At 35.4% G+C, this 15,088-nt stretch overlaps 1 protein-coding gene across 3 annotated transcripts in view; it reads right to left on the reverse strand.

The window, feature by feature from the left end:
* Spata5 (spermatogenesis associated 5) overlaps positions 1-15,088 on the reverse strand; it is a 163,457-nt gene that overhangs the window by 117,590 nt on the left and 30,779 nt on the right. For all 3 annotated transcript variants that reach the window (XM_051185784.1, XM_051185783.1, XM_051185785.1), the window contains exons 11-13: positions 8,159-8,368; positions 4,083-4,136; positions 2,498-2,577 (exon numbers count right to left, since the gene is read on the reverse strand). In XM_051185784.1, coding sequence (XP_051041741.1) covers positions 2,498-2,577; positions 4,083-4,136; positions 8,159-8,368 — 344 coding nt within the window. The remainder of the gene's footprint in view (positions 1-2,497; positions 2,578-4,082; positions 4,137-8,158; positions 8,369-15,088) is intronic.

Here is a 15,088-nt window from a genome sequence, read left to right on the forward strand (position 1 = left end):
TAGAGGACCTAGGTTAGGTTCAGGTGGCCCACAACTGCTTGTAACTCATGTGGGCATATAGATAAATGCACACACACTCATAAACACATAATTTAAAATAATACAAATAAGTTTTTAAAAAGAGCATAGTCCTCATTTCCTTGTAAACCTTTGTCATTTCTTTACTATTGCTAGTAGCTACATACAAAGAGCACCAATTAATTACTCTGTATCCTTAATACCAGTGACAAAGGTTTTCAGTTCATGCCCACTTCTCAATTTAGTTAAAAACCAAAACAAAACAAACAAACAAAAAAAATCCCTGGGATTTTTACTGTTCTTGGTTTTCCAGCTTTGTTTACAATTCTACTTTTTTTGGGGGGAGGGTAGAGGGGGAGAGGTGAGACAGGGTTTCTCTGTGTAACGGCCCTACCTGTCCTGGAACTAGCTCTGTAGAGCAGGCTAGCTTGGAACTCAGAGAGATCCTCCTGCTTCTACATCCCAAGTTCTGGGATTAAACGTGTGCTGTTTTTGAGACCTTTGTCAAGGTAAACTATTACAAAATTTCTAAGAGACTCTATTTAAAAAACAAAAACAAAACAAAACAAAAAAAAACACACACACAGAAATGCTGATAACAAAATCTCATAAGAGTCTGTTTCAATAATAGAAAATATATTTACCAATGACCAGAAAACGTTTGTATGTTGTAAGCTTCTGGACTCAGGAGCTTGCTCCTAAGTACCACACTGAATTGAATCTGACCCTCAAGCCCCTCATCCTTATTAGTCAATATTTTGATTATTCAAAATATTGTGTGTCTGTGCACTGTGCTGGGTACCTACAAGAGGATAAAACAATATGGTTCTCTTGAATATCTGACAATTATAATTATAATCTAAGGAGTTGATTTACAACAAACTGTGCAAATGTCCTTTCAGATTCAAAATTTTGTGGTTCTGTGCTGTTATACAGAACCTATGGGAAATTACCTACTATTTTCAATTAAAGCTCATATATTTAGGAACTTATTACTGGTATCTCGTCACTTCTATATAGGAAGGGTTAAACATCTAATCACTATTTCTTATAGAAAAAAAAAATGGTGGTTTTACATTAAAAAGGGACTACTTCTATTCTGATTACCCATATCATTTTTGTCTTTGATTTCCATACAACTACTAGTTTGAAAACGACCTGGTGAAAACATTTCATAGGCCAAGAAAATAACTTGGCTGACTTTCAAAACTTCAGTAGGAAACAAAAACCATAAAACTGACATCCTAGGAAATCAAAGCCAACATTAAGAAAAGGCTGAAATACAAATATTTAAATCACTGAAATAATGAAATGTCATAAAACTTTACTATCTGCTAGTGAAAGGCAGCAGAGCGTCCAAACATTCAGCAACATAAAACACCAGTTAGATATTTATAATATAGTAATTCCTCTTTCTTTTCATAAGTCATGACCCTTGTCCAAATTATTCTCTAAAGACACACAATGCCATGAGACATTTAATATAATCAAACGATTATATTAAAACACAAAACAAAACAAAAACTAGCAAACTATACACAGATGATGTGACTAGCCAGCCACTTTTCCACTATTATGTATCTGCTGTGGATGTCTTTGCACTACAGCCACAGAGAACTAGTTGTAACAGAAATTTTAAAAATTTACTAGCAGAAAATATTTGTTGGGCTAGAGATTTAATTCAGGGATAGAGCACATGCAAAGCGAGGCCAAAGTATTGGGTTTGGTCTCTAGCATCAAAAGAAAAAGAACAGAAATGGTGTGCTGAATCTATCAGTAATTACTATGCTGTTAATTCAAAAACTGGTTATATCACAAGAATACTACGTCTGAAATGCTCCAGAGCTACTTAAAACCCTTTGATCATCTCATCACCAAGGTCTAAGAAAACATCCCAAAACTTAACAAAGAAAAAAATTCTAAAATTTAAAGCACTTTTGGCCCAATCATTTTAGATAATTTACATTCTATTTTATTCTAAGAATTTATTCTAGAGAATCCTAAAATCTATATAATACTTTTTTCTCTGTCAAGCTTTTTATATTTTGACACTGTCTCAACATGAAATCATTTTGTTTTATCAGCACAAAGCTAAACACATGAAAATAAGATTTTTGTGTTGGTCATATAGTAACTTTTATAATTTGCTTCTACTATACTAAATAATTATATTTAATTAAACTTTGTTTTCAGTTCTAACTATATGTTTACAGCAATACCATTACTTCTAATATAGTACTAAGGGGCCATTCTAGATAAATGAAATTAACTCAAATGTTTCAATTTTATCATTTTTTCCTATTGTATAGGAAATGATTATACAAAGTGATTAGATGAAATAAGTGGGTAAAGAAGAAATTAACTGCACAGTTAATTCTAGAATAGTTTCTCCTAGAACAATATAGTAATAGATAAAATGTGCATAAAATGATTATTAACTGCTATCATATTTAACATGCTAACATTTAACATTTCTTACCTGCCCCTTTCAACTGCCAAAGCATCAAGTTCATCAAAAAAGATAATGGAAGGTGCCACTGCTCTTGCTTTACGGAATATCTAGTGGAAAGAATACCACAGAGGACAAGATTAACAAATGCTAAAAAAATTCCAAAGTTGGCTTCCTTCTGAAACCAAGGAATCAAACCTATCATGTACAAACCTATTAGCCTGATCACTTCATTTATACTTTACAGTGGGTGCCCAAAACACTGTAGTGTTTTAAAAGTAACTTCTTTATGTTTGTTTGGTTTTGGTTTTTTGAGACAGGGTTTCTATGTATTGCTTTGGGAAAAAATAACTTCTTTAGTGGTGAACAGACTACCACTTAATACAGTACGGGAGGAAAACCAGTTAAGTAATCAGAGAAATTCAGTTAAATACCAACTCCACCAAGTGTTGTGTGAGCCTCAGCAGGCTAATTTACTTCTTCAGCCTCAATTTCCACATCTGCAAAAGGGTGATGGTAGTAATTCATAGAGACCTTGAAAGATTAGGAAATGACTAACAGGGCATAAAACATTTAGCCCAATACCTGGAACTTAATAAAACTATCATAAAACACATTTAAATAAAAGCTATATAAAACACCCATATATCTCAAAGTCATAATCATTTTCTTTTAAGAATGTACAGGAAAATGGTTGACATAAAATCCAGGCAAGAAAAATGCCCAGATGTTATAGGACCATAGACTGGCCTGAACATGAGCCAGACAAACCATGAAAGTCAGTGTCTTACCCAATGGAACAATGTAATAAAATAAGCTTGGAAGAGGGCAACATGGGCAGAAAAATATCCAGATATGTGTCTCTTATAACTTAGGCCATAATTAGTTCAATATTCATAAATAGTGCCATTTTTCATGCTGTCATTCCAACTAACACTTTACAAAATTACCATCATCTACATTTTAAGGCAGAAAAGACAAAATGTAATTTTAAATAGTTTCTTGTGACAAAATAATCAAAACCCCTTTATCCTGATTAGCACTAAAGTCTTCACAAATAAGAATCAATATCCCAGTGCTATTTTTGTGTTCTATGAACATATGGAGAGTCAGGTTAGCATCTGTTTAGGAAAGTCATGGCATGTGATCAAATGGTGACTCTAGTTGTCGCCAACTTGGCCCAACTTTAACAGCTAAAATGAAGAAGCACTATCAGTTAGGAGCTGGCACTAAAGGTCTGGCTTTAAACATCAGCTGACAGAAGGAAGACACACTGTCTATACTACCAGGCAGAAGTTAGACCAAGTCAATAAGGTGAAAATTTCAAATATGACACGTGTTCAAGATAAAAAGCTATGGAATGTAAAATCCATACAAAACTGACAGACACTTCCTTTCCCAAAACTGGGGAGGGATGGTAGTTATTAAAATTAATCTTGGGTAAAAATAAAAGTTAGGATACTATGATATATAAGAACAAACACAAAATATAAAGAGTACTCAAAGTTGCATTTTAAATCATAAGTATTTGCTTGGAGAAAAATTATATCACTTTCCATTACCCAAAACGAAGTAGAAACTTCACAGAAGGTTGGAAGTGTGATTCTCTTCTTACCTCTCTAACTGCTCTTTCAGATTCACCAACATATTTATTCATTAATTCAGGTCCCTGTAAGGAAAGAAATCAGTGATTTGGTATCTTCATATAGTCACTCATATTTTCTTTTTAATAAGGGAAAAAAAAAAACCCACAAAGAGAAAGTAAGCCAAAAAAATTATTTATTTATTTTTTACTTAAATTAGTTTCTATAGCATGTTTATTTTCTCTGGATGTTACTTATGCCTCAAAGATTAAAGCCACTGTATGTTCTAAAGTCACAAATCAATACAAAGGAAAGATGGAGAATAAATATGTTTAAAACAATTTGCTCACTACCTGACTATTCACCTATGAATAGTTTTATGATATACTAGGCATGGTGCAGGCACCAAAGATAGAACAGGCTAATTTAAAAGACCGACAAAGAAGTCACATATGTAGACTCCTAAACCCAATCACATCTGTTTATCAGTTTATATCTAAATCTATTAGAATAGCCCTATCTGGCAAGTAAAGACCTCAGAAATATTCTTCGTTTAGATCCGTGATAAACCCTAAAACCTAAGCAAATAGAACAAGATTCATGCAATCTATGACAAAAAGTCCTTGAATGTTTCCAATGTCAATGCTGCACTCAACATGATAAGGCCATGCAGGCACTTCTTAGCTACTTCCCTTGTCAGAGGAGTCACAGAACCATCCACACTGTTAACTACCTCAGATCACATTCTCATAACCACCCTTATGGTAAAGCTCCATCCACAGATCCAATGTCTATAGTCACAATCTGCTGCCCCTGTCTGAACTGCCTTTTGATATTACTTTCCTGTCTCCAGGTATTATATAAGAGAAATTAAATTCTGTCAAATTGTACTATTCAGTTACATCAAGAAAATTCTTAACCTGACTGTGCAAGCAAAAATTAATCACATTAAAAATAACACAGTATTACAATGATTTATATATTCTGGGCTCTGTAGATATAACAGTCTCACATATGATTCTTACTCTTCATTTTTGAAAAAAATATCCCTTAAAAATGTGAAATTTACTGTTAGAAGTCTGGACCAAAACAAGTTGCAAATTGGATTTGATTGCTGGAGAGCATTCCTAGACTTCAATATATTAAGATTCAAAAGACACTGAGAAAAAAAAATCAGTAACATACAAGAAAAAAAAAAAAAAAAAGGCAATTTTAAATTATCTAGTACTATTGAGGACATTCATATCAGAGCTTCTAGGTACATACATACCCCAAGGAGACCATTACATAGACACAAAGAAACACATGAAAGAATATTACTAATGTACTAGTTATGCCAACAAAAACAAAACCTGAATAATCTCAAAATGTAATGATATAAAATGGGTAAATAAATTTGTAAAGTCCTCATCAGGAGATCAGGATGTCAAGGACCAGAAGAGAAAGATTCGAAGAAGAGTCAACAAAGAAGCTGCTGGTAGACAGAAGAAGTGCTGCTTAGCACATGTGCAAATAGCTAAGTGTTTGGAATGTTCTTATGGAAAATTTATGGATGGTGTGACATTCCTAATCTCCCCACGTATTAATAAGATCATTTTGCAGTTTCACCTGGCAAGATTATTTCTATAGTACCACAAAATGATGAAGAATAAGGACGGTCCTTTCATGATATGGCAAAAGAGGGCTCTTCATTCACATGTGCTACTTTAGATTTTCCTAAACATGACCACAGAAAGGCATTAGGAAAGGAATTAAACAAGCTTCAAGCACCAAACAATAAAGGAAGCTTTAATGAGCACAATGGGTTTTTGTCGGAGGCAGGATATGGTTAAGGGATTTTTATGTAGATTTTATTCAGTGTAGGGCAACTAATTAGGCAACTTGTGTCCTGACAAAAATCAGAAACTGTTGGAATAACCATTTTTATTGGATGTACATGCCAACTGAGTATTACTGGTAACAATTATCCATAAAATTGAAGAGTATGACATAAAATACTAATATAATGAAGACTTTAAAAAAAAACAGCAATGCAAATCCAGGCATATTTCACACAGCTTTTTAATCATCTAGTTTAAGTACGAGCAGTTTGAGAATATGGAGAAAGGTCTTCACTCTATTATAGGTAAAGGTTCTAAAGAGGACAACCTCAATATCAATAATGGAAAGAAGAGTATGGCGATTTTGTGATCTCTCCTCTGCTAAGTAAACAGCATTGCTAGCAGAAACATAAATATGACTTAAATTCACCATACAGATTTATGACATACAGGAAATGTGAAAGCATGTCAATAGTTGAACCAGAGGATCCTTCACACCATGTAGAAGTAGATCACCAGTAGCCCAGGAAAGAAACAAAGAGGAGAGAAGAAAGGGTAGGGGGAAAGGGCAGAGGAAAGAGATGAGAAGGTAGCACAGACCTGAAAAGTTAACCTAATAATTTAGCATTATGAGAAAAACTGGGCTGGAATAATTCAAATCAGGCATCATTAAGACGGCTAAGCCCATGACTGTGTGATTTATACTGAAGTACGTGCTTATGAACCTCACCCAGATGAGTGGCCAGTACAATGCAACACAGAATGTTAACTTGTTATGTGGCACTGCTCTACAATTCAAATATCAGAGTAGTTTCATCACCAAAGAAGGTTACTTTGAGGGTGAAGTTCAGCCTCACTGAGGCAGATTTTACTGAAGCAAACAAAAGGGGACAGTAGCTGAGTTACTGGCTCAAAATCCTAGAAGAGCTAAAAGTGGTAGGCTGTGGGGCTGTGCTATACAGAGTACTGTTTCTGTAATTGTGCTGCCCTTGTTTTCTTGATATGCAGAAAGGAGGTCATGTCCCTTTCACTGTATAAAGCACCAGCACTGCAGATTAAAGGGCAGTGAACAGGTCAAGTAGCAAGGATGACTTCTAAATTTTTCTAAATAATTACATGGTCTAATCTGACAAAAACTACGCTATAAATAAGACACCCACTTGTACCTAACAATATAGTTGGGATGAAAACAGTACAGTCTGTCTCATATTTACTAGGTTTTATGGTATTTTAAAAACAATACACCAATCCCTAGAATGGATACTGTTAAGATCACAGCAGGTTTTGTTTAACAATTTTACTTACCAAAAAAACCTCAGCAACTTGGTCCTGACGCATTTAACCCATTAGACAGCACGTGTTACTCAGATATGTTTGATCAAGAAAAACTACACAATTATTACCTTATTTGGGTATGTATTTCTAGCACCCAAGGCCAAGATTCCAACTGCTCAAATTTGCAAAACAATAACAAAGTAACAAGGAATATGTAAACATATTTGCCCAGCTGTTTTATTAATATGGGGGAACTAGACCTGACTTACCCCTCTATATTTCATCACTTAATTTACAGTTAAAAATTCAAGTTTGAGCTTGTCACCTCCTGCTCGTGCAGTCCTGCTTTGTAATCATTTCTTGGATTTCCCCAGTCTTCCCAGGGGCTGCTTAAATGTGTCTGACACCTGTCTGGTATTCTGAGCTATTACAATTCAAATCAAGTTCTAAAGTGTCTGGAATAGGCAAGTTAACCAAGTGATGGTTATGGTAAATATGCACACAGATAGTAAAACACCCAAGTGATACAATTACACCCAGGCTCTGTGAGGAAAGGATCTTGAAAATCAGAAGTACAGCATCCACATACATTGAAGGCCATTCTGGGAAAACATCACAAAGAGCAGGAAAATATGAAGTATGAGTCAGACACATTGTAGGCAAGTGTCTAAGGCAGGCAAACTCCAAAAAGAAGAGGGATTAGCAGGAAAGGAAGGGAATTTAAGCAGTTCCTCTCAAAACTATAGACTTCCCAACCATTCATTTGGAGGAAGGGGACAGGGAAAGATAAGTCTCTTCAGAATTTTGATTGTACCAAACTAGCTCTAATTAAACTGGGTATTTGCAACAACTTATTAGTATTATTATTTTTTAATCTTCTCTACCTACATTTTACTGACATTTATGTCAGATAAAGAAATAAAAATCAACCGCTCCTTTAAGACAGATATCATACAGGATGCAATGGGAAGAAGCCAGAAAAGAGAGTTACCATTGAAACTCCAATATCCTACCTTTATAGCTAGAAAGTTCAAGCCACTTTCATTGGCCAAAGCCTTTGCTATCATTGTTTTGGAGCATCCAGGGGGACCATACAAAAGAACTCCTTTAGGTGGCTGAATACCCATTCTGATGAAAGACTTAGGATGTTTCAAGGGCCATTCCACAGCCTGTTTCAATTTCAGTTTGATATTTTCCAGTCCTCCAATATCTGACCAGGATACCTACAAAACAAAATGGTTTTTTTTTCCCCTTGGCATTAATTGTAATTTGTCTTTGAAGGACAAACGAAGCCTCTTTAAGTAAATGTGTTATGTTCATGTTAGGTTAAAATATGTTTAGTAAGTACAACATGACCATTATGATACTCATCTCAAGTAACGCAGGACTCCTGCTCAAAATAAAATACCTTATTTATTGGGAATTCTGCATGAGTACTGTAGTTATATCATTTCTCCCCTCCCACTCCACCCTCTAACTTCTCCTCCACCCCACCCCACGACCAAATTAACAGACTCTTATTCTTTACTTATCATTATACACACATACTTATCATTTTACACACACACAGATAAATACAATTTGTTGAGTTTATTTGGTGTGAGTAATATCCATATTGTTTAGGGCTGATCATTTAAGAATGGATACCCTATTGAGGGATTGTCTCAGAGAAGATTGATTTTCCTTCTCTCGGTAGCCATTAATTGTCTGTAATGCTCCACATAGCTGTCTTGAGTCTGGTTATAATCTGTGCCTTATGCTTTCTGAGTGTGTAGTCACTACTAGATATTTTAATAGCAGGTGGTACTGGAATGCAGGTTTGCGTAAATTCCACAGTAGACTCAGAGCCATATAAAATAAAAACGTGATAGTCCACGTTGGCATGTGATGACTGTCCCATAAACAATACATAACAAATTCATTTCATTCATGATGTTGGACTTGGATGAACAACCCTCTCTCTATCTGTACACTCCTAATTCAAAAGCAAGCACTTCTTTTATGCTTCTCCATGTGGTGGTTTGAATATCAATGGCCCCCACACACTCATATATTTGAAAGCTCAGTCATCAGGGAATGTCAGTATTTGAGAAAGATTAGGAAGTGTGGCCTTGTTGAAGGAAGTATATCACTGGGGGTGGGTTTTAAGGTTTAAAATGCCTATGCCTTTCAGTGCCTGCTGCTTATAGATCAGGACATAGCTCTCAGATATGCTCCAGTGCTTACCTGAGTGTAGCAATACTCCCCACCATGATAAAGAACTAACCCTCTCAACTGTAAGCCAGTCCACAATTACATATTTTCTTTTATAGGAGTTGCCTTGGTCTTGACATCTCTTCACAGAAACAGAATAGTGATTAAAAATTCTGGAAAACTCATTAAACAATGTTCAATGGACTTATTTTTGCCTCCTCCTACCCATTTGCTAATATTTGATTTTACCAATTACTAAAAATAAAATTAGCCTTGAAAATGGTGCACATGAGCCTAGAACCTTAAACCATTGTGCAGTACTGGCAGAATCATACTTACTGTTTACCAGAAAAGGCAACAATAATATAAAACAATGTGCATTGGACAGAAGCACAAAAGGGGAGTTCTTTCTTGTACATTCAAATTTCATTGATTTGTTATTTTTAATTTTATTCTAATAATATTTGAAAGATGACACAAGAGCTATACTCTGAATGATTCACCAGCTTTAGTATTTCCCACATCTGACTCGGCAAACACTGCCTCTACACACATAATAGTACACATACTGGCATAATCATTGAGTTTTCTGTTGATTTTTTTTTTAAACAGTAAGCTGAAAAGATGCCACTTTTTTTCTAGCTGCATTTAAAACATATCTTTCATAAAAATATTCTGGGAAGAATTTTAAATGGCAGTAAGGGATGAACTAGAGATCACAAATTACAGAGGATTTGGGAGAATAGTCAGTTAAATGGTAGCAAGGCACCAAATGGTGGCCTCATCAGAGTGCTTTACAGTTTAATGCTTTACACCAGAGAAATACACACACCTGTGTATGCCTCTGCTCTTATGTACACACTTGGTAGAGAGGTGATCCTTTGGAACGTGAAGAGTAACTAGCTACACTGCAGCACAGCATAGATGTGGAAGTCACAGAAGCAACTTCATCAACTTACAAGAACAAAAAGGATAATGGATTCTGAATGCACCGCAAGTTTTTTACTTTTGACTCTACAGTTACATGTACACAGCAAGAACATACTACACACACATATTCCAGGAGCAGATTCCCACCATGCCTTAGAGCACCAGAGTTATTCATTACATTTTCTAGCAGTGCAGCAGCACAAGAGCTTATGCAAATTTAGGAAGTACATAAACACATAAAGGATTTTAAGATTAATACAAAGCAGCTGCCTATGTAATGGATAACTTTTAAAAAGTTCAATTCTATAGTCATAAAAGAATAGGGAGGGTTTATTTCCTCCTGTCTATAAACCTCACTGCCTGGCAATATAACCTAATAGTCCAGTAAAAATTACCGTATTCAATATATTCTCAGGATGTTTGGTTTCCAGAAAGTCTTTAATTTGTTACTCCACCCTAGAGTTCCCTAGCAATCTTTAGTAACTCCCGCTGTTATGGCCAAATACAAATCACAGCATATCTTGGAACTATGAGCAATGTACTGATGAATCTGGACAGGTTTTGGATATATGCTGTGCAGTAGATCAAACTGTGTCCCCTAAGTGAACTTTTAATGAAAATCCCATGTATCAACTTCTTCTGCCTATACATAACTGGGCACACATATGATTAAGTCACATTATCATGAAATGATACAGTGAATAGAAGTTTATTTTAATAACCAAAACCTATCAATGAAAACATAAAATTACCCTTACCCTCCTGCTAATTATTATTACACCTATGATACCATAATATTTTTCCCAAATACTATTACACTGAAACTTACAAGTGAGACAACTCAATTTTTAAGAATTATCTGTTACATGTCCTAAGGGTCACAGGGGTACAATATCTTTAGAAATACTCTGCAAAGCAAAAGTTGAAAGTACCCTTAAAGATACAATCTCAGTTTAAGTAAATAAAATATCTGTTTTAACTCTAGTACTAACCATCTTAAAACTTTTTGCGATTGTGAAATATGAGAAAATATATAGTTGAAAACTACCTGTATAAGAGTTTTATATAAAGAAATCAGAATGTTAAAAATACTAATGTCCACTTTTTTGCCTGACTATAAAGACAGCTGATGGAAGAATAAGGTATAACAAAGCAAACCTCAACAGATACAAAAATTTAAATTAACCCCCTGTATCTTATCAAATCACATGGCTTAAACTTAGAATTCAACAACAACAACAAAGAAGTTAGAATTCAACAACAACACTAATTGGAGAAAGACCATAAACATATCAAAATTGAACAATGTACAACTAACTCACCACTGGGCAAGGAAGAAATAAAGACTTCCCTAAAATTGGATTGAAATGACAGCACAACATACCCAAACTTATGGGACAGTATGAAACCAGCGATAAGAGGAAAGTTCATAGCATTAAAAACCTATATGAAGAAGCTAGAGAAATACCACATTAGCGAATTAACAGAACAACTGAAAGCTCTAGAACAAAAAGAAGCAAACTCACCCAGGAGGAGTCGATGACAAGAAATAGTCAAATTGAGGGCTGAATTCAATAAAATAGAAGCAAAGAGAACAATACAAAGAATCAATGAAACAAAGAATTGGCTCTTCCTAGAAAAATCAACAAGATCGACAAATCTTTATCTAAACTAACCAAAATGCAGAGAGAGAATATCCACATTAATAAAATCAGAAATGAAAAGGGGGACATAAGAAAGGAGACTGAGGAAATACAGAGAATCATCAGGTCATACTTTGAAAACATGTACTACACATAATTGGAAAATGTAAAGGAAATGTACAATTTTCTGGATAGATATCACAAACCAAAATTAAACCAAGATCAGATAAACAAATTAAATAGACCTACAACCCCTATGGAAATAGAAACTGTCATCAAAAAGTCTCCCCTCCCCCCCAAAAAAAAGCAAGGGCCAGATAGGTTCAGTGTAGAATTCTACCAGAAATTCAAAGAGAAGCTAATTCCAATACTCCTCTGTTCCACACAACAGAAAAAGAAGGAATACTGCCAAACTCTCTTTACAAGGCTACAGTTACCCTGATACACAAATCACACAAAGACACAATCAAGATAGAGAACTACAGACCAATCTCCCTCATAAACTCTGATGCAAAACTAATAAAATACTGGCAAACCGAATCCAAGAACATATCAGAGAAATCATTCACCATGATCAAGTAGGTTTCATCCCAGGGATGCAGGGATGGTTCAATATACAAAAATCCATCAATGTAATCCGCCATATAAACAAACTGCAAGAAAAAAAAATTACACGATCATCTTTTAGATGCTGAAAAACCTTCAACAAAATACAACACCCCTTCATGATAAAGGTCTTAAACAGAATAGGGAGGAATACAAGGAACATACCTAAACATAATAAAGGCAATATACAGAAAGCCAACAGCCAACATCAAACTAAATGGAGAGAAACTCAATGTTCCTCTAAAATCAGGAACAAGACAAGGGTGCCCATTCTCTCCATATCTCTTCAATATTGTACTTGAAGTACTAGCTAGAGCAGTAAGACAACAAAAGGAAATCAAGGGGATACAAATTGGAAAACAAGAAGTCAAATTTTCATTATTTGCTGATGATACGATAGTATATCTAAGTGACCCCCAAAATTCTATCGGGGAACTCCTACATTTTTAGTAATGTAATAGGTCATAAGATTAACTCAAAACAAACAAACAAAAACAAAACAAAACAAACAAACAAAAAAAAGCTGAGTGTTGGTGGCAAACACCTTTAACCCCAGCACTTGGGAGTCAGAGGCAGGCGAATCTCTGTGCATTTAAGGCCAGTCTGATCTACAGAGCTAGTTCTAGGACAGGCTATAAGCAATACAGAGAAACCCTGTCTTGAAAAACAAAAACAAAAACACACACAAAAACAGTAGCCCTCTTATGATGATAAATGGGCTGAGAAAAAAATCAGAGAAACAATACCCTGAAGAACAGGCACAAATAACAGAAAACATCTTGAGGTAACTCTAACCAAACAAGTGAAAGACTTATATGACAAAAACTTTATTTAAGTCTTTGAAGAAGGAAATTGAAGAGGACATCAGAAAATGGAAAGATCTCCCATGTTCCTGGATATGTAAGATTAACATAATAAAAATGGCAAACTTAACAAACGCAATCTACAGATTCAATGCAATACCCATCAAAATCCCAGTAAAATTCTTCATGGACCTCAAAGGGAAAAAAATCAACTTCACATGAAAACACAAAAAACCCAGGATAGCCAAAAAAAAAAAAATTCTGTACAATTCTGGAGCCATCACCATACCTGATGTCAAACTTTACTATAGATCTACAGTAATGAAAACAGGTTGGTATTGGCATAAAGACAGACAGGTGAACCAATGGAATCAAATTGAAGACCCTCAACCCACACACCTCTGAATAACTGAATTTTGACAAAGGAGCTAAAATTATAAAATGGAAAAAAGAATGCATCTTCAACAAATAGTGCTAGCATAACTGGCTATCAACATGTAGAAGAATGCACAAAACTCAAGTCCAAATGTATCAAAGACCTCAACATAAAGACATAAAGCTGGGTGATGGTGGCAAACGCCTTTTAACCCAGCACTCAGGAGGCAGAGGCAGGCAGTTCTCTGAGAGTTCAAGACCAGCCTGGTCTACAACAGCTAGTTTCAGGACAGTCTCCAAAGCTACAGAGAAACCCTGTCTCCGGAGGGTGTGTGTGTGTGTGACCTCAACATAAAACCAACCACACTGAACCTCACAGAAAAGAAAGTGGGAAGTAGCCTTGAACACAATGACACAGGAGACCACTTCCTAAATATAATAACCAGTAGCACAGACCCTAAGAGCAACAATGGGACCTCCTGAAACTGAGAAGCTTTTGTAAAGCAAAGGACACAGTCAACAAGACAAAATGACAGCCTACAGAATGGGAAAAGATCTTTACCAACCCCACATCTGACAGAGGACTGATCTCCAAATCACAGAAAGAACTCAAGAAACTAGATACCAAAAGACCAAATAATCCAAGAAAAAAAAAAAAAAAAAATCCAAACAGAATTCTTAACAGAAGAATCTCAAATGGCCAAAAGACACTTAAGGAAATGCTCAATATCCTTAAGTCGCTACAGAAGTGCAAATCAAAACAACTCTAAGATACAATCTTACACCTGTCAGAATGTTCAAGATCAAAAACTCTGATGACAGTTTGTGCTGGAGAAGATGTGGAGCAAGACAAACACTCCTGTATTGCTGGTGGGAGTGCAAACTTGCACAGCCACTTTGGAAATCAGTATGGCTGTTTCTCAAAATTTTGGTAATCAATCTACTTCACAATCCAATAATGCCACTTTTGAGTATATACCTAAAGGATGCACAGTCATACTACAAGGACATTTACTCAACTATGTTCATACCATCAGTAGTCACAATGAATCAACCCAGATGCCCCTCTGGATAAGGAAAATGTGTTACATTTACACAATGGAGTACTACTCATAAGGAAAAAGACAATGAAATCTTAAAATGTGCAGGCAAATGGATAGAACTAGAAAGTCATTCTGAGCAAGGTAACCCAGACCCAGAAAGACAAATATAGTATGTACTCACTCATAAGAAGATATTAGACATAAAGCAAAAGACAACCAGCCTACAGGCCACAATCCCAGAGAACCCTGGTAACAAAGAGGACCCTAAGAGAGACACACATTGTTCTGCTAGGAAAGGGGAAAAGACAAGATCTCCTGAGTAAATTGGGAGCATGGGGGACAAGGGGAAG

The sequence above is a fragment of the Phodopus roborovskii genome, unplaced genomic scaffold (genome assembly GCF_943737965.1).
Source record: "Phodopus roborovskii unplaced genomic scaffold, PHOROB, whole genome shotgun sequence".
NCBI lineage: Eukaryota > Metazoa > Chordata > Mammalia > Rodentia > Cricetidae > Phodopus > Phodopus roborovskii.